The 25,389-nt window shown below is 43.9% G+C and overlaps 1 protein-coding gene across 1 annotated transcript; it reads right to left on the bottom strand.

The window, feature by feature from the left end:
• Positions 1 to 199: 199 nt before the first annotated feature.
• On the bottom strand, positions 200 to 24,506 carry supt6h (SPT6 homolog, histone chaperone and transcription elongation factor). Its single transcript, XM_088440344.1, has 37 exons — positions 24,400 to 24,506; positions 23,594 to 23,710; positions 23,359 to 23,532; positions 22,174 to 22,244; positions 21,919 to 22,093; positions 21,174 to 21,255; positions 20,800 to 21,055; positions 19,079 to 19,180; positions 18,902 to 19,015; positions 18,683 to 18,772; positions 18,412 to 18,554; positions 15,168 to 15,313; positions 14,987 to 15,094; positions 14,640 to 14,920; positions 14,419 to 14,573; positions 14,146 to 14,341; positions 13,910 to 14,049; positions 12,288 to 12,405; positions 12,137 to 12,213; positions 11,439 to 11,574; positions 11,241 to 11,378; positions 10,618 to 10,785; positions 10,420 to 10,547; positions 10,142 to 10,349; positions 9,920 to 10,067; positions 9,476 to 9,618; positions 9,254 to 9,394; positions 8,992 to 9,187; positions 8,771 to 8,916; positions 8,599 to 8,691; positions 7,951 to 8,064; positions 6,520 to 6,644; positions 6,333 to 6,445; positions 4,509 to 4,592; positions 4,252 to 4,433; positions 3,958 to 4,178; positions 200 to 714 (listed from the first exon to the last, which is right to left on the bottom strand). The coding sequence occupies exons 2-37, from the start codon at positions 23,691 to 23,693 to the stop codon at positions 507 to 509; spliced, it is 5,220 nt and encodes a 1,739-aa protein (XP_088296470.1). The 5' UTR covers positions 23,694 to 23,710; positions 24,400 to 24,506; the 3' UTR covers positions 200 to 506.
• Between the last annotated feature and the right edge of the window lie 883 nt (positions 24,507 to 25,389).

The following is a 25,389-nucleotide window of genomic DNA, read 5'->3' on the forward strand; positions in this document are numbered from 1 at the left end:
CAAGTGAGACACATTGGCTTCAAGGCCACTCATGTGATCCAGACTGGCATGCAAGTCATCTTCGGTGGACCTTAAAGACGCAATGCTGGCCGTCCACCTTATGGACACATAGGCTCGATGGTGTCCAAGAGGGGATGGCGTACGCTTGTGGCAAACAGGTGCACAGTGGAGGCTTCTAAGATTCCAACAGAAAAAAAAAAAAAATCCAAGTTGTCTTTATTTGTTCCATACAGATGTATGGTCTCCTGATGGGCGTGGCCAGGAGCCGTTTCTATAGAGTGCAGTTTTTTTTTGTTTTTTTTTTACCGAATACATCCATCCACCCGATTTCCGCCCAGCGCAAACTAAAACTGACGCAAATCGCAGAGTAGCCCGCCTTGACAGCAGGTCCATCTTGTATACGCGGAGAACACTGCAGCATGCCAACAGGCAGAAGAGGATGAGTCATGGTTGTGGATGGGAGTCACAGGGTAACATACAGGTATGAGGACGCCCTCGTCGGCATCCTACCGGTCCATCTCGTCCAGCAGTGGCGTGGCGTCCCCAGCCACAGACATGGGTGTGCTTTCAATCATGGGGCTGGGCGAAGGTCGCGGGGTCATCCTCTGAGCCTTCTTGCGTCCTTCTGCTTCTTTCTCCTTGAGCCACTGCTCGGCCATCTTGCCCCAGTCCACAGCTGCCGTGGAACCCCCGACACCTCCGCTACTGCTTGGTCTGCAGGGGGGAGGAAAAAACAATATATAAATAAACAATCATTTTAAATAAAGACCTATAGAATTTTCCCTTACATTTCATGAAATTAATGGCAATTTTCTTATTCTTCTAATTTGTTCTTTCTACGGCTGTGTGGCGGACACTAGGACCATGTCTCTCACCCAGTAGGCATGTCACTATGATCCTTTGATGCTTTGAACCTGTTGGCTTTGTCTTTGCTGTTTTGGACTTTGTTGTATCAGTTTTGTGACGGCATGCGAAGAGTAAAGATCTCCACGAGCACAGCAACGTGTGGTTTCCTCGCCCCTTGAATACACTTTCTTCGCCTCGCCACATTACGCTGTGATAATGCTCCAAAAGGGTGACCGAGATTAATATTGCCTGCCTTGACATGTACAGATACGGCGATTTATCGACGTGATGCAGATGGGTAACTGTGCTTACCCATCCTTTAAATTTTAAAGGATGGGTAAGCTCCGAACTCCAGTCCTCGAGGGCCGGCATCCTGCATGTTTTCCAGTTTTCTTTCCTAACACACCTGATTCAAATGATTAGCTCATTAGCAGGCTCTGCAAGAGCTTTAAAATGATCCCAATCATTTGAATCAGGTGTTTTTGAGGGAAAAGATTTGAAAACCTGTAGGATACCGGCCCTCGAGGACTGGAGTTCGACACCTGTGCTTTAAAAGAACAATCCAGAAAGCAACAGGTGAGCTCCTTAAAAGTTGAATTTTAAGGGAAAATAATTTTATTTTTTTCACTTGTTTCAAGGTTCAACGTGAGTTTATGTATCACTTCACCACATGAAGAATAATTCAAGTGTTAATGTCCTTGTATAATTTTAATGATTATAGATTATAGACAGATTATGATTATAGACAGGAAGCAGAAAAAGAAAGAAGAAGAAGAAGAAGAAGAAGAAAAAAAGACTGTTTGGCCAAATTTGAATATTATGACCAGGTAAAAACTGGGCTCTATGTCAGGTTACTATGTCAGGTAATGAATGTACACTACCGAGCAGGGATTTTCCTCAAACCTCGAAAATGTCTCAGTCTGGTTTATGAGGTGTCAGAATCAAAGGGAAGACTGCCTGTAAATAACCATACGCTTAGAATTTATGGTCATGTTTTCCTCTAAGAATTTGATGCCTGAAAGGCATCTTCCGGATTGAACTTACTGAATATAAACCAATGAAAAAAATTAGCCTAGAGCCAAGCACACTATTTACTTTTAAGCTAAATTTCATCAATTAGCAGTCAAAATGTAACACAATGTACACTACCGAGCAGGGATTTTCCTCAAACCTCGAAAATGTCTCAGTCTGGTTTATGAGGTGTCAGAATCAAAGGGAAGACTGCCTGTAAATAACCATACGCTTAGAATTTATGGTCATGTTTTCCTCTAAGAATTTGATGCCTGAAAGGCATCTTCCGGATTGAACTTACTGAATATAAACCAATGAAAAAAATTAGCCTAGAGCCAAGCACACTATTTACTTTTAAGCTAAATTTCATCAATTAGCAGTCAAAATGTAATTTACGATCATTTCAAACCAAATTTAATTTAATTTTTTGCCAATCGGATTTTTCAAAATGGGTCTCAATTGACAGCTAGCACTGTAAATATTAGGAATCAGGTGAGAAACTTAGCACCATTTCACACTGGCAAATAATACATTAGTGTGAGACAATAAGAAGCTTTTGTCAAGCAAACATGTGGGAGACATGGCCCCCTGGTAGTAGTGCTTGATTTGACTTGTAATAAGAAAAAGTGCTTGACTTTTTAAATGTTAATATCACCGGATCAGATTAATTAATCATGGCTGCCAATATCGTGATTGCGATTGAAACTCGATTCATTGTGCATCCCTACCAACACCAAGAGTGTCCAAACTCAATCCTCCGAAGGCTGCTGTTCTGTGTGTTTTCCAACTTTCCTTCCCTGACAGACCTGATTCTAATGATCCGACTCGTTATCAGGCTTTTGCTGAGCTGATGAGCTTATCATATGAATAAGCTGTGTTGGGAGGGGACCTGGAAAACATGCAGGATACCGAACCGGGTTTGGACATTCCTGTTCCTGCAGACTGGTCTGACTTGATGCAAATTAAAAATACATTGGGCTGTTGTCGAGAGGAATGTGGGGAAAGAGAAAGGCCGAAAGCCGGGCATCTGAGGGCCAACTGGGACTGATTGGACACCTGAACTAATCAGCTCCATGCGCTCATAACTATAACAGGTGGCCCAACAGTAGTGAGGGCAGGTAACTTGAATACACTTTTTACTAGATCAGCGCTTCTCAATTACATTTTGCAAAACCCCCCCTTGTAAAGAGAAAACATTTTGCACCCCCACTCACTCCCTGTGTTGACTATAAATAAGATTATTGTCGATAAAAATTGTAAAGGTATACCTAATATTGTATCCTTTCAACATTATCAAAAGTAAAAAGCAATCTAAAACGAATTTCAACTGTTCATTTTTTTTTTCAGCATTTATACAGGTTACAAGTTAGCCTAAAACGGAAAAAAAAACAACCAAGTGTATCAAAGGGCCTGAAATAATGATAAAAATGATGCCAATCCTTATTTTATTGTAAATACACTTCACATAGCCACTATTTAAGAAAGACTGCGCTAAATCAAAATTTCTGTGTTGAAAATTGATCTAACATCCAAGTTTTACTTTTTGAAACAAAATACGGACATCAGAGGACTTTTCCGCAATCATGTCATCATATAATTTTGAATAATTTTTGGCAGCCACCCATATTTTCATTGGATTGCTTAACAGCAAGTCCATATTTCAAGTTGCACGCTTGTGTGGTACCAAGTCGTGCCACACACAACATGGGCGAGGTGGGCAGGACTGAAAAACATAATCACCAGCAAGAAAAGGGGGCAGAGAAGGTCCCCGACACAATTAGTAGACCCCCCCCCTTTCACTCAAAGAATCCAAGACTGCAAGCATTGTGGTGTATATTCTATCTGTGTCCAATGTTAACAATTGCATTAGTATCCTGTAATTTCCAGGAGCCTTTCTATGATGTGTACACTCTCTGACAAGAGATTTGGAAGCTAAACTAAAAGTTTTCACCCAGTTAAATCAAGGAAATAAAACTTTAAATAAAGACGGTTTCATTTTGAAGACCATTTTACTACTTTTGTTTTATGTCTAAGGTGGAGAGGACAATAAGTGTCCGACGCAAGACAATTTGTTGCGAGGAAAATGCTAGCGTGACTCACTTTGGCTGCTGCTGCGGTGTTCGGCCTCGCGATGATGACACGGACGAGGCAGGAGTGCCTGAGGCGTGCCCGTGGTGACCAGCATGATGGTTGTGGTGCGTTGACTGGGGCGTGGAGCCTGGGTACTGCGGTGTGCCCATCGCTTGCTGGCTAGGCGTCGTGTAAGAGTAGCTAGGTGTCATCATGGGCGTGGCCATTGGCTGCTGGGGTGTCGCGAACACCTGCGAAGGTGGACATATGTCAGTCGAAACGCACGCACAAACACACACACAAAGACCAGGTATGCGCACTGACATGATAGGCTGAGGAGCTGCCGCCTCCTCCAGTGCTGCCTCCGTATCCATACTGGCTGGATCCCCACTGGGCTGGCGTGGTGTTGGGGTTCTGGTTCTGGCCCTGACCCGTGACAGCGGCGATAGCATTAAACATCTGCGAGGTCATGTTTCGTGGAAGCGCATTGACAGCTCGCGTCAGGTCTGTAAAGAGAAGCGAGAAGGTGGCAGCGTGATGGGAGCGTCACGGGCTGAAGAGAGCAAAGGCAAGAGACTCACCAGCAATGTTGAGGTTGGCAGGCGTGGCGTTGAGGGAGGCGGGTGTTCGCGTGCGGCTGCTGCTGCTGTTTGTGGGTGTGATGCCTTGGAAAAAGAACAAGTGTGGTGAGCACTTGACAAATCAGTTGGCCACATTCATTTTGATTGGGTAGGGTGTGAAAGTATGAAGGTTTTCCTCATCAACTATCACAACATCTGCAAGAATTGTTTTCCCAAAATAAATAAGTACAAGTGTAACACGAATTCGCCGTATGGCGGGCAATCCAAACCTATGTTAATTAGCTAATGCATGTAAAACCCAAAAGGTGAAGACATCAAAATTGTAGATACATTCTAAAATTCAAAATATATCAAAATAGTATGGTAAGTGCTACTTATATATAATACTGAATTTTTCTGACTATGAGACTTTTTCCTCATGTTTTGAGCCCTGCGTCTTATATTCCAGTGCGGCTTATCTGTGTGTGTGTGTTTTTGTTTTTTGTTTGGCTAGCCACCAGCAAGCAAATGTGTGTATCTGTGTTGCCTTTACGGCTAAGTTAACGAAATGTTTGTTTAATGTTATTGTTTTGTTGGGGAGTAAAGTTAATCCCGACAAGTACTTCCGGTTTATGATGACGCACCTCCGGGTTGCGATGTTATTTCCGTTTCCGGTGTGGGTCGCGCGTGAAAGGGAAGATGACCGTGCCCTGACCGTGCCCATCGTGCGGCATTGAGTTCATCCGACGCCATCCGGGTTGAATTTATCAGGCAGGAACGCCGTAAGTCTTATTTTTTTATAGTTTACTTATGTAAGAGTCAATGTTTATATATATTTTGTCGGGTTGTTTTTTGTAAAACGATCGATGCACCTTTTGTTTGTTATTTCAGTTTTCACCACAAATGCAAGGATTCAAAAACTCACAATAAACGAGGCAACGTGAAAGAAGGATTCTTTTTGTGGTTTAACTTGGTGTCATCAACAATCAACGTTGAAAACACTACAGTATCTGTTAGCGGTGCCAATTTATGGAACAACTATCAAATAGAACTGGAAAGATGTGAATCAATGGCTGTGCTCAAAAGAAGTTAAAACAATATATTATTAAAAAAACAACATGTCTAAAATGAAGAAGAGAATGTATAACATTTGGGGTAAATTTGTGGTGTAAATTTTATATACAGTACACAGTATATGTGATTTTATTTATGTATTTATGATTGTATATGAATTATGTAGAATGTATTATGGTCACTAAAATAAGCTATCAAACAAAGGGAGACAGAAAAGATGCTATTGAAGTATTGATTTCGATTTTGAACTGCTATTCAACTAACAGATATCCATCCACCCATGCTTTTTCTATAAATACGTTGGGACTAAACAAGAGTAAGAGTACACCTGGGGTTGATAGGTATGACCGGCTTGTTTGTTAGTGTCGCGTGTCGCGTGTGAGCTCTTCCAAACACCTTTCGTAAGATGGGAAGGAAACACAGCACTTGAACTACTTTGGCCGTATGCATGCCACAAAATGACCTAGCTCTTACTGCCTTTGGGAGCAGAATAGCCGTACATTCACATGCTCTTTTTATATTTGTCAAATAAAGGATGACTGAAAATTAGCTGGACATGTGAGCGGTAAATCTTGCACCATATTTAAGTGTGCTTCAAGCCATGGCACATCTTGGATGAAAATACAGTAGGTACGTACGCAAATGCGCGCAGTGAACCATGCGATGTTACACATCCGTGATTTCTGTCGCGCAAGTGTACCACTTAGGTGCACTGCTGGCAATGGACCTGTTCTTCCACACATCAGCCCCAGGACAAGATTCTTTCCCCACCTGGTACAGGCTCCTGGTAGTGGTCCTTGAACCAGCGAAACAAACCGTTGACTGAGGGAAAGATCTGCGAGCGGTATCTGAAGCCATCCGGGGTGATGGTCACGTACTCGACCCTGTGGACAGTCCAAGACTGACTACCTCAGTGCCGTTCACACATTAACAATACCTTGTTCAGATGGTCACTGACCGTGGCTTTCCTCGAGGTTGGTACCCCAACAGGAACTTTCCAGGTAAAGTTTTACAAGCAGACACAAAGTACGGAATGAAAGTGGGCTTTTCCCTCTTGGTCCTGACCAGCAGTTCCTCCATTTTCTGCCATGAAAAAAACAAGAACAGAGCAGCTGAGAGTTGCCAGGTTTCCATTCATCACATAACAGATACTAGTGTAGCCAAAAATCATTATTTTACTAGTCAACTTATCAGCAACAATAGTCACAATTAGTCCACTAATGGCATTGGCAAACCAAACCAGCAAGCACAAACATGCCAAGCTTGAGGTATGGAAAATCAAGAGATTCATTCATTGACATGGGGGCTGGGTGCGAAATCGGGAGTAAAAAGCATGCAAGCAGCTGCTCTTACAGTATATAAACATCACTGTCTCACAGCTGGAATTCTTTAAAATGTGTACAAATTAATGATAATACAATAATCTAGAAATAGAATGGATGCAATTTAAATTGAAGGCTATAACATTTTTTTGTGATAAATGTTTAAACAACTTAATTTTATTATGTGCAGAGTTATACTAAAACTATTAAACTATCTCTGAATACAAACAGAAATATCTGCAAACATATTTCAATCTTCTTTGGCACCAAGCATTTTCTTTAATGTATGTAGAAAGTAGGAGTACATTTCAGAAAACGCACTATGCTAAAAGACCTTAAAAAAAAATTGGTTTTAATTGTTTTCATTTAAACTTTATTTAAAATGATGTTTTCTTTCACTAGCAAGCATATTTTAAAATGAGGAAATTTATCCACACAATAAAAAATTGCTGTGCAACTGAAACTGGGGGAAGACAAATATCACAAAACTAGGAGGAATGTATATTTTATAGCACTATGAATTTGTATATTGTAACATAATAGTCATTATTTTATTAAGGTATGTGAGCAAATATTTGCATTTTATTTTGATTTTTTTTTTATTTTGAGTATTCAGAATTCCCAGCCCATACTGTATGATTCAAATGCACAGCAGTGCTTCTCGCAACAGTCGGGGAATGCAGACACACGGTGAGGTACCATGTGTGCTTCAACATCAACCATGAGCATACAAAAACATTGTTGTTATTGTTAGCTTAGCAATGGCAATGCTTTACTCACAATGCTTCTGTTTACATCATGAAGTGACCTGGGTCACTACTACTGTGTGAGTGTGTCACAAACAAGGCAGTCATGGTTTGATCTTGAGCCAGAGCGGGAAGTGTCAGAAAAAGAAGCTTTGTGATGAAAATTAGACAAATATATAAATAAAAAAGTAGTCGACTATTAATAATTGCAAAGGATTTTGATTGGCGACATTGTCGTGACTAGTTGACTAAATCACCGCAGCCGTAACCGACACAAAGAAAAAAAATGGAACACCAAGAGACGACGGAAGAAGAACTTGCCTCTTTGTTTCCGCCATTACACTCTTGGAAATATTTGTGGGTGAGGAGGTCACGGGCAAACGATGCCATGGGTTGAATGAAGCGTGCTGCAATTTCATCCAGGTCTTCAAACTCCTGTAAAAATCCAGTTGCTCTTGAGTAAAACAAGATTATATGCACACCTTGACTGCATTTAAAAGCAAAATTACTCAGACACAATGAAGGCCATTGGTGCCTTGTCTTGTCTTGACTGACTGAATTCAGTTGCAAGGTGCTGACTTTCATAATTAGCTTCGACTCTAATGCCATTTCATTTTATGGTTCTCAAGTACCACTTTGCAGCACATGGGCATGTTTAGAGAAATACTAAACAGTAGTGACCTTATTGATTGTTATAAACTCATGCTCCATCTATCTTTGCCAGTGACATCAAATGACAGGCAGAACACTTGGATAATCTTTGAAAACATAGCACGCTTTTTGCCATTCAACAGAAGAACAGCTAAGGCTGCCACTATTTCCACTGATAAAGACAGGATAATCCTAATTTCAGGAAGCATTTTTTTTTTGCCATGTCTAATATGTGTCTGGACATAGTCCCTGCTTCGTGCTCAATGAAGCATGGCAAAGACTGTAGAAAAAGAAGGAGTTGGAGGGGGAGCTTGGCACCTCATTATTGATCCAAAGTGTGTGTCCCAAGCTGAAGGCGTTCTCTTTGCCTTCTTCTCTCACATCCACATGTTGGTATATACCATCAGCCACCTGGCAAAAGGAAAAAGGTTTGCTTAATAGGAGTGTGTATCAATGCGAGCGGATCCTTCCTTCCTCTTTTTGCTCTTACTTTCCAGGTGACGGTGAGGTGGTTCTCCCCCTTACTGCTGGGCCTGATGATCAGGTCCCCCTGGTCCAGTGTCTCCATCATCTTCTCAGCCTGGTTGAAGCTGATGTTGTGGAAGTTTGGGTGAGCGATGACACGCTTGATGTACGCTGCAGAGATTAAACTAAAGAGTTAGCTCAGCGCAAATAGCAATGAGCAGAGACCACTCCTGCCCGCCAACTAACGTGTGCGCTGCTGTTTCTTTTTGAGCTCTTCCTCCAGCTTGAGGTCTTCGGCTTCGGCGTCAAAGTCATAGTAGGTGTCCTTGGGAAGCTTCCACTCATTGGCCTTGTCCAACAAGTCGGAAGTGCGACATGTGAGGTCCACGCTGAACTTCTCGATGTCTATCTTCATTATGCGGCAGTGAACTGTCATGCCCACCTGAAGAAGAAGACGCACCTGAGAGATGAGCCGCAAAGGCAGGGACAAGCAAACATCACACCTCACCTTCACACGTTCCTCGGGGTGTTTCACCACTTTGTCGCTCAGGAACTTAGTGGGAATAAATCCCTGTACACCGTTATCCAGTCGGCTGCGCACTCCGATGGCTTGTCCGGGACAGGAGCCGCTGTCAAAGTGATTCCACACCTGCGGAGGCAAGGACAAGAAATGACAGGGGACAGGAAGGAAACGGCTTTACAATGCATCAGAGACGGCACCGCTCACTACCTCGCTGAGTTCAGGGAAATTGTCCTGCTGGCAGAAGGGACACTGCCACAGGCCTGTAGCATCGTTCCGGATGGCCTGGTCATAGCTCTCCCCCTGTGGGCGCCTGTGAGCAATGCCCGTCACCACGCTGGTGATCAGCTTACCTGGACCACGAGACGGGACATCCAGAAATGAGCTATCGGGACAGGTGAAATTTATATCCTTAAAGTTAACGGGTGTCTAAAAGTGATGCCAGAGCACAGAACCCTAAAAACTACAGTACTTTACACACTGTCCACTTTCACCACCGAAATGTAAACAATGACAAGACTTTTGATTGTCTGCTAACGTAACTGACATTGAATTTCAATGCAAACACTTGACCGTTTTGTTTTGATAAAAACATGGTGACATTCATTTGAAAGAAAAATGGAGTGAGAGCGATTGGATCTTCAAGCATCTCACCAATGTAGAAGGTCTCCGGTGTCTCCTTTGTGAGCAGGTTGAAAACCTCCTCTGTGTTGGGGACTCTGTAGGGGACTCGCAGGTCTTTGTACCTGCAGCTCAGCTCCGCCCTGATGTCATATAGCGTGATGCCTTTGTTGCCGTAACCCTGCATATGAGAGTATGCGTGAGGACCCGAGCTATCGAAAATGCTTGGAGGCCAGCCAGGAACCATGCGCTGACCTGTCTCTCCAGCTCCTCGGCGAAAGCGTCCAGGTCCAAATCTTTGAGTCTTTCTGGATTCTCTAAGATCTCTTCCAGGGCGCCGGCTGGGTTGGCGTCCTCGGCTGACTCGTCGTATTCCAGTGCGTCCACGGCCATCTTGCGAGCCCACTCGTATGTCTCCGGGTGGACACGAGAGCCATCCAGAACCTCAACGTAGGAATCAGTGCTATGCAAAAAAAGCTGTATGAGTAGCGCAGATGCGCTTGGCAGCGTGAGAACATAGAGCACGCACAGACCTATCTCCAAGTGACGCCGTGTCAATCTTGATGAAGCCAGCACAGTTGATGAAGACCTTAGGGCCCATGTGACACATTGTGACCAGCTGGGTTCTGTTCTCCAGACGCGTGTTGTTCTGCTTTAGGATCTGTCCAGAAGAACAGGACTCTGGTTAAGGCTGAGCGCAGCCAGCGATCACCCTTAAGATCTAAACAAACCTTGAGCAGATGTGAGCCCTTCCTTGGGCCCAGGCCGCACACGTACTGGACCAGACTCTGAGTGTGAGGGTGTGCGATGGCCCGGTTTACATCCACACCAACCTCGTTGACCCGATTGATGAATTCGCAATAGAGAGCTGTGAGCAGATCCTCCTTCACCACGTGTTCCTGAAACCAAAGCAGACTTTTACTGACCAGTGGATTGTTTCCGTCACCTGAGATATTATATTTGCAATGACAAGCCAGGTCAAGTCACATCCACTTTGCGCATTTGCCATCAAGAAAAGTCCATCTAAGGAAGGGGTGTCCAAATCCAGGCCTGGAGGAGGGCTATTTCTCCTCTTCGAATTGTTACCCTACTACAAACGATCAAGACGGTTATCAAAGCTTGCGGATGTGCTGAACATTTGAAGCAGGGAAGCATCTCAAAGATGCAGGGCCCAGTTGGACATCCCCCAAGAACGGTGAGTTTGCCAAAACTTGTTACAGATATATTGTCTTTCTTACGAGAACGTAGACACCTCTTTCCTTCACAAAAAGGAAGCACCAGGAGTGGGTGATATGAAGCCATCCAAATTTGGAATCTGGAGGAAAATCTACCTCCTGGTCTAGCCCTGCCTCACCTGCAGGGGGTGTAGCTTGAGGCAGAGGATGTCTTCATCAGAGCTGCAGACCTGTGCGTACTCCACCAGAGGGTCTTGGATCTTCCTGGCGATGGACACAGCCTGGCGCAGCAAGGGGGGGTAGTCCCGGAAGTCTGTCTGCGTGGGATGAAAGCGCCGCATTAAGCTTGAGTCACTCTGCCGGGACGGGAAACTTACTTCTGACTTTCTGCTGTTCATGTAGAGTGTGGCCAGCTCGTTGTCAACGAGTTCCACACCGACAGAAGGCAGTGACGACTCTTGCTCCAGCTCGCCAATTGTCCTCTTCATGTCCTCCATGATCATCTGAGCGTCCCTGCATGCATCACACACTCACAGTTTATATGTGCACATTGAATTGCTGATTATTCTGTAGAAATGTTTCCAGGTCACGTGACGGAAAGCAAATTGAATTTGTTGACAGAATGAGCTCCTGACACATCATACTTGGACATAAAATTTCTATTCCCAACTAAGATCAAATGAAACAACAACTTTATTGAAAAATTACAAACAGTATGACAGAATATCAAGACATAAACTGGCGAAGTTGAATCAACACTTTTTAATGTGTGATTTTAAAGGCCTGTGCGAGAATAATACCAGGACCAGCAGTCAAGTTGGGTTTGCGGCGTTCCGCGTTTCTCATTTGTTCTCAAGGGGTGGAAATCGCATTGGTGGTCTTGGCTTTTCATTATTTTTTTCCCACTTCACATGAGCAGCAGCAGAAGTGAAGCTGGCGCATAACTACCATTTGACTGGCAAGTGGGGACAGCTTGTGAGGTGGCCCCGTATCGGATAAAGCTTCAAAGTCTGTTCATTGTTAAAGACATGCGTTCCAAAGTAGAGTCAAAGAACAAGAGAGAATAAGGTCTTACCGGTTCTCACCGGCCACAGCAACAACATGAGGCTTCTTGCTGGACATAAATCTCTTGAGGTTTTCAATGTCGTGGGCCTGAAGTTGACAAAATTGGTGAGTGAGCCTCTAACACATCTGTTAGGAAGTGGATTTGCTGTGTATGCACACACCTTCTTCTCTCGCTCATCCTCCCTGAAGGCGTTCCTTCTCTTCAAGAAATAGGGCAAGCGCAGGAAGTCCACAACCTCTCCTTCACCATTGATCAGCGCACAGAAGACGGGTGTGTCTCTGTCACAGGAAAACCACTTCACACATAAACGCGACTCCAGCTTTTGGCTACTGGTTAGAGGTTTGAGAACATAAAACGTGCAAAATAATATTCAAATGGCCAAAATGAATACAAAAATTTGAACACCTAATTTCTCCAGAACCGTGAGCATAAGGTCGAGAAACTATGGTTCCTCAAGAGCAGTACCCTGCCTCTTTTCAATGTCTCCCTGATATCACTGACATCGACACCTGATTCAAAACATTAGGATCGTTATGGGGCTTCCACAGAGCTTGCTATTGAGCTTTCCACTGAGCTTGCGAGTGAGGTGATTCATTTGAATCAGGTATGATGTGAAAGGGAGACATAAAAAACAAGCGGGATATGGTCATTTATGAACTGAAGTTCTCAAATCAGATTAACTTAACTGTTACTATTGGGCTGTGTAGAAGGAATAACTGTGAAAAATCAATGCCTGCATTCGTATCTCAGTTTTGCGTTCACATTTTTCAGGCCGGTATGTCATGTATGTCTTGTATAGTTGGGTGCATGAATCGTCCATGCATCCATCTATTTTCTATAGCCGCTTATCTTGACAAGGGTTGCTGGCTTGCTGGTGCCTATCCCAGCTGACTTTGGATAGTAGGTGAGGGACTCCATGAACTGGTCACCAGTCAAATCGCAGGGTACAGAGGGACATACAGCCATTCATGCAGGACAATTTATTGTGTCCAATGCACCTGCCATGCTTGTTTTTGGGAGTGTGGGAGGAAGCCAGAGTGCCCAGAGAGAAACCACGCGGGCTCGGGGAGAACAAGCAAACTCCACACCAGCTAGCTGAAATTGGACTCAAGGTCGTCCTTGGCTCCCCTGAATGAAATCAAAATGAGTGCGGTTTCGACATGGTCTCTGTCATACAGCTTTTCACTAAACCATTGGTTTCATTGTGGGGTCCGTGGCCTGAGTACAAGGGTCCGTGAAATCATTTGGGTTATCAACAAAAAAAAATTACATTTGCGTTAATTTTATTTTGTATTTGAATTTTGTATTATTTTATATTAAATTGGGAACGTTTTTTATGAGTCTTCAATAAAGCAGTCAATTCAACCAGTTTAATATAGTTTTTTAAGTTTTTTAAAAGTAATAATTTTGAAATTTGTCAAAATGCACTTTGAGTCTACAATTGCTTGCTATCGAGGCGAGCGGCAAAACTGTGGCATTTTATTTTATGATGCTGTTTTTGACTAAGTAATTGGCAGCAACCTGTTTGGGAGAAATTGATCCAATTTTGTCATTTTCTAACCTCCAGCATGGCTGAAAAATAACAAATACACTCGGTGTCAAATTGAATCTTTTGATGAAAAAAAAGGTCTTAGCTTAAATGACTTTTTTGTTTCCGCAAACATTTGCAAAAGGGGCCCTTGGAAAATTAGTTTTCCTAAAAGGTGTCCCTCACTCCAAAAAGTTTGAGAACCCCTGCACTAAACGCATCCTTCAGGATAAAAGGTGGAACGTTCAGTGTACCTGCTGGGAGCGTAGGCCACCCCGAGGACCCTGATGCCTTTGCCCTGACTCTCGTCCATCAGGTCATCATCTTCCTCCAGCTGCTGGTCTGGCCTATAAGGAGACACCTTCAACCAGTTGTACAGTCGACGGCAGCATGACTGCGGGGAAAAGGAAATGAGTGTCATTGGACCTGTCTGGAACATTGTTTCCCTATCACCTGTTAAAAGTCCTTTCTGGCACGAAAAATAGCATACCCGTACAATACTCTCTTTGGCTTCTGCAACGAGCTTGCTCTTGAGCTCCTTTGCCATCTGAGGGTAGAGGAACTGGTTGAGGGCTCTCTCGATGGCCAATGTGCGTTGCCGGTTCCACTCCTGCACCTGATGGCTGAACTCATCTCGGTAGTAGAACTGCTTGATCTCGTCAAAGTAGGTCTGGTCCCCTGCGTAGCTAAAAGATTAGCAGAGCAAGTAAGCCGGTCAGAGAGCCTTGTCGCCTTTGACCAAAGTTCAGAACATTCATTTTACCCTTTGACTCCAATCAGATCGATGGAAATGTCAATGGACAGCAGGCCCTCGTCCTCGGCCAAGCGCATCTTCAGGAACTGGTCTCCATTCAGCTCTTTCACAGCCTTGTTCTTCAGGTACTTGAAGGAGTAGGCAAAGTGGGCCTCGTCCACTTCCTTGAATAAAAAAACATGAGCGCTGGCCACACCTTGCTACTGTGCATGCAAGTGAGTGTGACGGACCTTCTTGCCCTTCTTGGTGGGCTTGATGTTTATTTTGGCCCTCTCCTGAAAGGTCTGGCGCAGCACATGTCGAACCAGAGGCTCACGGGAAATCTGCATGGCCACCATATAGCGCGTGCCCTCCAGAACAGCCTCAGGGCTGGGGAACTGGCTGCACACATAGTCCTTGGCCAGCTCCACGGGCTCGGCGGGGAATTGCTCGGTCTCATGCCGCTGGTAGCTGTCTCGCAAGTTCTCACCAAACTGCTCAGGCGTCAGGCCAAACTTCTTGGCGAGGCCATCTTCAAGGAGGACATCCAACCATAAATCATTATCTCAAAGCTAAACAAAAGGAAAAGCAGACGCACCAAGTCCGACACTCTGACAAATGCTGTACATGTCCCTGCGGGATGCCAGCTTGAGGTCGGGACCCTTCTGCTCCTCTTCTTCTTCCACCTCCACTTCCTCCTCATGGCCTACAACAACAGCACACAATCTAGTCAGAACAGACAAGCCCCACCTGCTTGTTTAAACTCTTCTCTTTCCTACCATCTTCTGTGACTTCCTTTATCTTGCGCAGCCTCTTCTTGCTGGCCTTGGCAGCATTCTGCATTTTGGGTATGTCTCGGCCGTAGTAGAGCAGGAAGTGATTGTACACGTCGGCCAGCTCTTCCAGTGTCTGGACATCCTTCAGTCTGTGGAAATGACGGAGACGTATGTGGTTACCATTCACAATGCAAGATGGAGCAGTGGCATCTGAAGGTTTATGTTGTTGCCATGCCACAATTTCTACATACATGCAGTACATACACACAATGCCATGGTAAAAACCTGCAATAGTTGGAAGCTTAGCAACTTCACATTTGTTTTACTTGTATAAATTACAAATACTATATTGATTGGAATGTAATTGAGCAAACAAAAAACATGGTTTGATTAGCTTTTAACACTTTAGAACATGTTTTCCACAATCCTAATAATTGTATTTCAACATATTTGGGCAGCAAAAGCAATGTCATTAAGAATCTCAGCATTTGTCCAGTATAAACTATCATTAACTATTTTACATTTGCTGTCCTCAACACTAATAGAGTGGGCCCCCGGTTTACAAGATTAATCCATTCCGTGGTTGGGATCGTAACGCGAATTCGCCGTATGGCTGGCAATCCAAACCTATGTAAATAGCAAATGCGTGTAAAACCCCTAGTAAAAACATAAAAATTGTACATACATATCAGAAACAGGTATTAAAATAGTATAATGAGTGCTGCTTATGTTCAATATACATGTATAAAATTAAATAACATAAATAAAAAATAAAGGATTCATTTACGTTTGAGCGCTGCTTGTTATGGCCATATTCCCTGATAAGGCTAATCTCCAGCACCGTTTCCACATAAATCATCTTCTTACTTCTCTCTTTAACATCACAAGCAATCTTGGGACCCATGGGTAACCCTTTCAACTTTGAACTAAGCAGTAAAATGCACTGTAAATACGGTTTTGTAACCTCACAATTGAACAAAGCTTTACCATTTCGCCATTTTGAGTGAGGCTGACCAATAGCAGACCAGGATCTCCGTGAGGAGACAACAACAAACAGCAGAACTGTAGTGACACATTTTCAGTTGCTGTCCCTGCAACAAGTGTAATTACCTAAAAAAGCCTTCAGATGGAGACAAAACAACAGAAATACAGCCAAGCTCCTAGGGTCATGACAGTTACAAAACCGGGAAAATGTCTTATAGAGGGGATGAAAACAACTCAGTATTCCACATCACAAAATGGAAATAACCTAAGTCAGGGATGTTGTAACACAGGTTTCCACTGTACGTTTTGGTAAGCACTCACAGGCGAACAAAGCTTTAACGTTCCGCCCTTCCAGAAACCGAGACGCCGATCAATAACAGACCATCATCTTAGTGCTTCCGGGACGCCGACCAATAGCAGACCAGTATCTTAGGGCAGACATGTCCAAAGTCTGGCCATTCCAGTAAATGCTAAAATGGTAAATGGACTTTCACTCATATAGAGCTTTTCTACTTAGAGTAATTTACACTAACTAGTCATTTACCTACTGATGACGCATCATCGGGAGCAAGTGGGGGTTCAGTGTCTTCGACATGGTCTTGATGGTCGGGGGATCAAACCCACAGCCTCTCAGCTGGGAGACGACCACTCTACCACCGAGCCATGCCGCCCCATGGGTCAAACCTGGCAGACCCAAACGTATTGTGAGGGTCTGCTGGGAATGTCTGGCAAAATCTCCTGTCAGAAGGACTTTCAACTCCCAGCTCTGGCAGAATTTCTCCCACGTCCTGGGGGATGTGGGGGACGTTGTGTCCGAGTGGACCATGTTCCTTGCCTATATTGTTGAGGCGGCTGGTCAGAGTTGTGGCCATAAGGTGGTCAGTGCCTGTCGTAGCGGAAATTCCTATTCGACACCAGCAGTGAGGGATGCCGTCTAGCTGAAGAAGTCATGTTGGGCTTTTTGTCGGTGAAGTCACCGAGGTGGTCAAAAAACTCCTTGGTGGCAAGAGATCCACCTGGAGTTCCTGAAGGCTCTGCATGTTGCAGGATGTCCTGGCTGACACGCCTCTGCAACATTGTGTGGACATCAGGGACAGCACCTCTGTATTGGCAGACTGATTGAGGTGGACCACCACCACAACCTCAAATTCACGAGGAGCAGTGTGGTTTTCATCCCAACCGTGGAACAGTAGACCAGCTCTACACCCTCGGCAGGATCCTCGAAGGTGCATGAGAGTTCGCCCAACCAGTCTACACCAGTCTGTGCTTTGTGGACTTGGAGAAATTGTTCGACCGTGTCCCTGTGTGCGGAGTGATTTGGGAGTATACGGCACCAGACGCCCTGAAATGGGCTGTTTGGGCCCTGTACAATCGATGTCAGAGTTTGGTCTGCATTTCCGACAGTAAGTCGAATTTGTTTATAGTGAGGGTTGGACTCCACCAAGGCTGCCCTTTGTCACCCATTCTGTTCATTACCTTTATAGACAGCCTTTCTAGGTACAGCCGAAGCGTTGAAGGAATCCAGTTTGGGGCTCTTAGGATTTCATCTCTGCTATTTGCGTATGATGCGGTACTTTTGGCCTCGTCACGTCGTGACCTCAAGGTCTCACTGGAGCGGTTCGCAGCTGAGTGTGAAGCGGCTGGGATGAAAATCAGCACCTCCAAATCTGAGACCATGGTCCTCAGTCGGAAAAAGGTGGAGTGCCCTCTCCAGACCGGGGATGAGGTCCTGCCCCAAGTGGAGGAGTTTAAGTATCTATGGGTCTTGTTCACGAGTGACGGTATGATGAAGCGGGAGATCGATCTGCTGTGGTAAAGTTCTCAATTTACCGGTCGATCTACACTCCTGCCTTATAGTCACGGATATGGATTGTGACCGAAAGAATGAGATCCTGGATACAAGCAGCTCAAATGAGGCTGTAGGGTCTCCGGGCTCTCCCTTAGAGATAGGGTGAGAATTTCAGGAGGGGCTCAGCGTGGAGCCGCTGGCTTGGGCATCTGGTTAGGATGCCTCCCGGACGTTTCCCCTGGTGAGGTCTTCTGGGCATGTCCAACAGGGAAGAGGCTCCGAGGATGACCGAGGAAGGAATGACACACTGGAAGGACTATGTCTCTTGGGTGGCCTATGAACCCCTGGTGATCCTCCCGGAGGAGCTGGACGTTACCGGGTAAAATTGATGGTACCATACCGGGTCTGTACTTTGCACAAAAAAGCGCACACACACACACACACACACACACACACACACACACACACACACACCTCTCCATGTCTGCAGTATCCAGCGGGCGTATTCCGTCAGCCAAAGGTTTGTCAGGGTCAGCGGAGATCTGCTCAAACTGGTACGACTGCATCTTCTGAAACAGTCGCGTCAGATTCTGCTTGCGGGTCTTCAGCTGTGTCCACTGATAGACAAAAACGTGTGCGTCAATCAAAGATGCAAGGCATTACACACTTGATTCACTCAGACCTGGAAACTGCAACTTGGGGCTCATTTGATCTTCAATCAATTTGAAGAGCACAACTAGGTTACCTTTTCGTCCCACTGCCACACCTTCCACAGGTCATTGATGTTCAGTTCAGGTTCCACATACTCTTTTCTGTAGAAGGCAATGAAAGGCACCTGGGGGGGGGGGTTAACACTGATGTTAAGCCACTCAGCAGCTGAGGCTTCTTCAGACAAAGCAGAGAGGCCATGTGTTTGAGGGCATAACACTAAAGAATGTGTGTCTGTCAGTGTCTCCAAGCACACCTCAAACTGTTGATTCCTCATGAAGTTGAGTGCCTCTTTGATTTTGGCAATGGTGCTGGGCCCTTGGCGGCTGAAGTTGGTGGACGTCCCACGCTCCAAATAGTCGGCGCTCTCCTGCTGGCCGACGAACATGTTGGTGGCCAACGCTGGGTGGTGTTAAATGCTAAGGTCACAAACCTGAATGGAGATGGTGAGCGTGGAGAAGCCATGTCGGAAGATCCACTCAGCTTCTTCCTCTAGCTCTTCATCTTCGGCCGGTTTGACAGGGATGGATCGCAGCTGCCATAAAAACAAAATGTTTTCAGGATTCTACGTTAAGCCTCTTTGGATGGTGGCCCGATGAGCCAATTTTCGGTGGCCCTATCCCAACCAGGCCTACAGTATATAATGTTGGCCTTGGGTCGATTATATATTTAGTGATCCCTCCTACTTCGCTGTCTCAGATATTGCGGTCTCAGTACTTCGCGGGTTTTTCCAGGAAAAATAAAAAATATTTCAAAATAAAAAAATAATTTAAAAAACCCCAAAGATGGAAAAAACTATGAAAAAAGCAAAAATTTTACAAATTGTACATTATACAGTACTGTATTCATCAAATAACTAAGTAATATTAGTTAATAACTATGTTAAGAGCTTCAAGCGTTAGAGTTCGTGACGTTTTTTTATCTTATTTTGAAATGCATGCTTTTAATTTGTCGGGTCGCGTTGCATTTCCGTTTCCTATTTTACGTTCTCTGTGAGTCATTCGGCTCGTTACAGTGACGTAGTGAATGACAACGTACGCTCATATTTATAGTTTATTATCATTTATGTTGATAACGCACGCTACTGCCTACGTTTAGTAAGCGATGAGTGTTTATTCTGTTTATGTGTTCATTTGATTAGAGGTTGCACTTTATAGTAAGTAGTTGTTGTTAGTTGTTGCTAACCCGTTGATGCCGGCTAAAAATACATTAAATTAAATTTACATTAAAAATAAATTAATTGATTAAAGTTCGGCAAGTGTTTATATGTTAGTTGACTGACTTTAACATTGTTGTTGATTTATTATTTAACAGATACTACATGATACACCATACATGAGCCAAAATAAATGTGAAGTTCAACGTGATGACTTGCGTACTCTTTCACCGGAGTCTTGGTGCAGATAACCAGCCTTGAGAACAAATTCTCAACAAACTAAGTAATATTGGTTATTTAATGAATACTCAATAATGTTAATAATGTTAATAAGGATAATGTAATGTTAAATAATTAGAGAAAGGAAATAAGCAAAAAATACAAAAAAAAAAAAAAAAAGGATTGTTTATGGTTACTGCGGCTATTTTGGGGCGTACATAGAAATCTAGGAACTGATACCCTACTTCGCGGGTTTCAGACTTCGCGGCGGGTTGACACGCCCCATTAACCGACATCCCTGCCTTACCTTTTTTTTGGGCTTACAATGTGATCTGCAACGTTTTTTGTCCCCTCTTTAGGATTTGTACTGAAATAACTTCGGGACAGCCATTTTGGGTGAGTTACTATGTTTTTGTCATTTTATGTCATCCATATTCATATTGGTTAAGTTTGGTTGTTGTGAGTTTGTGGGGTTTTGTTCTAGTTTCTGTTCCACTCACTTCTGCCTTTATTGTTTGCGTTTGATTTGGTCCACCTGTCTGGTGATACTTTGTCCAGTTTTGCGCCTGGTTCGGTCCTGCCTTATTTCAGATAATTAGTGATAGCCACAATCGCAACTGTTGTTCTTTGTTTTTGATGAGTGGAAGCTCAAGAATCTACACAACAAATGTAAATCTAGCGCCATCATCATGTTTGCATTCACAACAGATCACAGCTAGATTTTAAAACCGAGACGTTTTCCAATCTAAAACGACGGCAAAAAGAAAAAAGAAAGGCACCTGAAACCTCTCAGGCATGTCAGTGGAGCGGATCTCGTTGTCCTGGTCAGTCATGTGACTGCTCTCCAACTCGCTGGGCTCGTAGAGCTCAAAGATGCTCTTGCGGCCCTGCCGCCTCTTGGTCTGCTTCTTAGGCCGGTCCCAGCCTTCCTCGTCTTGTTCCTCTTCCTCCTCCTCGCCCTGGTCGTAAGCATCAGGGTCAAATTCTGCAAAGTCAAAGTCCCCGCCAAAGATCTCCTGCGCCTCCTGCAGGGCTCTGTGGTAACGTCCATTCAACCAGGGAACAAAAAAAAAAAGCAAACGTCTGTTCTTGCTTTCATTATGAATCTCACTGTTGATGTATGACAAAGACAGAAACCAGAACATATACTCACGCATCGGTGTAGCCAGAGAATTTCTTGCCTCGTTTTTTGGTGATTGGTTGTCCATCATCATCCACAATAAAGTCATCAATATCTGTGGAATTCCATACAAAGAAGACATTATAGCTGCAAATGACAATGACTTGTATCCAGATTAGACCTTTTGGTCTTGTCAACCTTGATATACATTTCCAATGGCCGTAACCTATCTTACATGAACTTTATTTGGATTTAATACCATGCATTTTTTGGAGCAATACGTTTTTAGACATTGTTAAAAAAAAGAAGTGGAAAATATTTAACAAATAGCTTAATAGCGAGTATATTAATAGGTATTTTCTACACTGGTAAGGGCGTTTTTACTGATTCAGTCCATAGAGCACAATGGAACTTGAATTTGCAGAATGAAAGGTCTGAATTTGAATGGGACTGAAACCTCAATAACAATTACTTGCATCCAGACTAGGGTTTTTGGTCTTTTCAACCTTGAAAAACTTCATATATTTCAGGTGGCCCGAACCTGTCTAAAGTGATGTTTATTTGGATTTGATAACATGCTTTTTTGGGCAATATGTTTTTCGACATTATAAAACAAAAATAAGTGTGAAACAGATTTAATAAATGAATGTAGCTAAATATATATTTTCTACACTGGAAAATATGTTTTTTCTGATTCAGTGCATGGAGCACAACGGGACTTGAATTTGTAGACTGAAGGACTAAGCGTGTCAGAATTTGAATTGGACTCAAGCTTTACCAGACTCCTCCTCTTCTCCTTCCTCGTCATCGTCTCCCTGCTGGAGCGGCTCATGGACGGCCTCGCCCTCCTCCAGTTCGCCATCTCCATCACCATGAAAGATCTCATCGGCGATCAGGTCCTTCTCGTCATCATCGTCATCATCCAGTGTTTTCACACGGTCATATTTTTTTTTCTGTGGTTCGACAATGGCAGTGTGTTAAGCTCTGGAGCAGCTGGCAAGGACAAGACAAGTGGGGGCAAATAGATGCTTACCCTTCGCTTGACTTTGACACCCAGGTTTTCCTCAATGAGGTCCAGATCGTCCTCGTCCAGGTCGTTGTAACCTATGAGGTGTGAAAGGGTCAGAAGAAGCTGACAAAGTGAAAGCGGATAAAAATAATTATGATGTCATGCTCACACATTCCTAGGCTACCTTAGCGTTTTTTTATAGGGCTGCACAATTATGTCCAATGTAAAAAAACAAAACAAAACAAAAGAAGACGAAGAAAGGTGTTGTCGGAGAAAACATTGGCTCTGCTACATCCCAGAAAAGTGAAAGTTCTCAGCGGTGTTCTCCTTTTCAGATCCACTGTAAAGTGCACAAGAAGTTCACTCCCCCACCCCTCAAGCGAATATTTGAAAAAGCTAAATGCCAGCAGTTAACACTGAAACGACCAAAACCCTACCAAATAAGCGGAGAGAAACAATTTTTTGTGTGTCCGGTGTGAACATAGCATAGGCTTGGTTTATGCTTAATGCGTGAACTCCGTGCAGAAAGAAGACGAGCGGAATCTCACCAGCACGTGTTTTGCAGCACTTTATACTCGCTGCGGCTTTCCCCCACAGACAGCTGATATTCACCCATATCGGTGGCAGTAAATGGAGTCTACGGCATACACACAACACTCCTCTCTAACAAAGGTAGGGAATTCTAGTAGATCCAAATGATCGAAATTCTTCAAAGCTTTTTTTTTTAACTGACTCCTCATCTCTCCCCAGTATGCCTGCTCGTCTTGCTATTTCTAAAGTTTATTGAAGTAACCTTACATTTGCCCCCTTGTGGAAGGATGACTGAAAGTGCTTGATTTGACATGTACAAAAACAGCTTTTTAAATGTTAAAATCACAGAGGATCCGTTTATTTAATCGTGGTAGCCAATATCGTGATCACGATTAAAATTTGATTCATTGTGCAGCCCTTGTTTTTTATATTAATGGGTGTAAAGACTAGAGTGCTCATGAGAATATTTTGTTGTTGCCACGTTTCTCAATGTGTTTTGTTTAGTTTTTTTTCTAGATTCAATTATAAAGAACAGCACCAAGGGTACCAAGAAATGGGAGTAATACCGATTTTGGGCAGGTGCCCCTTTTCAGGCCAGTTGACTTGATAAACCAAAATCTGCTTGAGATTTACCCTTTTCTCCCACTCCTAACCAGTCCTGAAGCGTAACAAACTTACTTCTCTTCTTGCGGCGATGCCGGACTTCTTCCTCGGAGTCGCTGCCCCCTCCACTCACACTTTTTTGACCTCCCGCATCCTCGTCTTCTTCTTCCTCCTCATCACCATCATCAATGAGCCCACGCAAGTTGCCCCGCTCATCCTGGTCCTCCGTGTTCTCCTCTTCCTCCTCATCTGCAGGGATATGTCATGTGAGCGTACTGCAAACGCAAGCCCAATGGTGGAGGTGTCTCACCGTCCTCCTCCATGAACCTCTGTGTCTTCTTGGGCTTCAGGTCTTTCTCTTCAAATTCCTCCTCAGACTCCTCAGCCTCGCTCTCAATGAAGTCTGACATGACTGCTGCTTCTGTCCCTATGTTCACAAACCCAGCATAGAGATATCGCCAACCTCACTAAGTACACATTGAAACAGAATTTAAGTCCATTTAAAGAGAAAATATTACTCAAACTGGGCGATACAAGGCGAGGGGGGGGGCATTTTTACTGAATATTAAATCAGAGGAGCAACCTTTCCTGGTGTGTGCGAAAATTCAAAATAAGTGGGAGGCGCGCAATCGCGAAATCGCAATGCGGTCAACACCGCCCACAAGACACACTATAATGTTCTAACCCTTAGGGCGAAGTAATCGTCGAGATCCTGAGATGATTAGAAGTGTAACAGGTTTCCGCCGAATTGCCTCAAATGATTTGAACCAAGCAACCATGAACACACAACGTTGTTTACTTGTGCATCAGCTAGCTAGGGCGCTGGCATTGCTGAGCTAGCATGGATCTACTTTTAACGCCATGGAGGCACTTATTGTCAACAATTTAGGTCAGGACAGCGAATGGCACGTTTGGACACACGAGAAAAGAAAACTCGATTGAGAAAGAAAGAAGTCCCCAGAATGAAATTCGCACACCCAAGGCGCTTTGCTAAGATAGCATTAGCATGAGCGCCAAGCACAACAAAAAGCGTCGCCTAGCGGGAAGCAGTCACGCCAACATTGACAACTCGATTAATTTCCTCACAACACCAACGGGAACGCAAACACGACTTACCCGTCTGCCACCCGATGGGATGCGTTTCGTGAAAGAGAAAGGGGGTCTGTTAAATGGATTTTGTGTGCGCTTGGGAAGAAAATGGCGGAGAACGCGATAACTTCCGGCATGCCCGGAAAGGAACTAACCGGCCTTTTCCCCTAAACGCTACTGACTCCTGCAGGTTAATCCTTACTTTGCAATTCAATGCAAAATTCGAACAAAATACTTAATAGTCCCACTCAGAAAATAATAAACTGAACCAACTAAAGTGGATTACAAACAAAAGTTCAGTATGAAATATGTCTGAAATTAAAACAGCTCTAAAAAGGCAAACACTACGGTGGCCGACTGGGGAAAACGCGCTGCAAATGACAGAACACGAACAAAACAGGAATGAACTAAACAAGCGAAGGAAAAATCGGGAAACAACCGCAAAACCGAAAACACAACTGCAAATAAAAATGAAACTAATTAAAAGAAACACGCAGCAAAATTATAAATCTCAGAACACTTACAATCAGAAACACACACAGTTTGGAAAACAACTACGAATACGGCAGTAATAAACCGTGTTTCTCATAACGGAAATGCGCCAAGCCATTAGGAGACGCTATTGGACCAGAAAAATCTAGTCCATGGGCTAGAGGAGAAATTGGGACTACCTTAGGTGGCAAAATCTGTCATTGATTTTTGTCATCCTCTATACCTGAGGGACATGATTTGATTTGATTTGATAGCCCTCTCTAAGCGAATACGAATACGGCAGTAATAAACCGTGTTTCTCATAACGGAAATGCGCCAAGCCATTAGGAGACGCTATTGGACCAGAAAAATCTAGTCCATGGGCTCTAGCCGCTAGAGGAGAAATTGGGACTACCTTAGGTGGCAAAATCTGTCATTGATTTTTGTCATCCTCTATACCTGAGGGACATGATTTGATTTGATTTGATAGCCCTCTCTAAGCGGTAGATTTCTTATATTTTTGCAGACTTTTATACCCATACCCAC

Source organism: Hippichthys cyanospilos, chromosome 18 (assembly GCF_059441005.1).
Source record: "Hippichthys cyanospilos isolate Australia breed blue-spotted pipefish chromosome 18, RoL_Hcya_1.0, whole genome shotgun sequence".
In the NCBI taxonomy this organism is placed as follows: domain Eukaryota; kingdom Metazoa; phylum Chordata; class Actinopteri; order Syngnathiformes; family Syngnathidae; genus Hippichthys; species Hippichthys cyanospilos.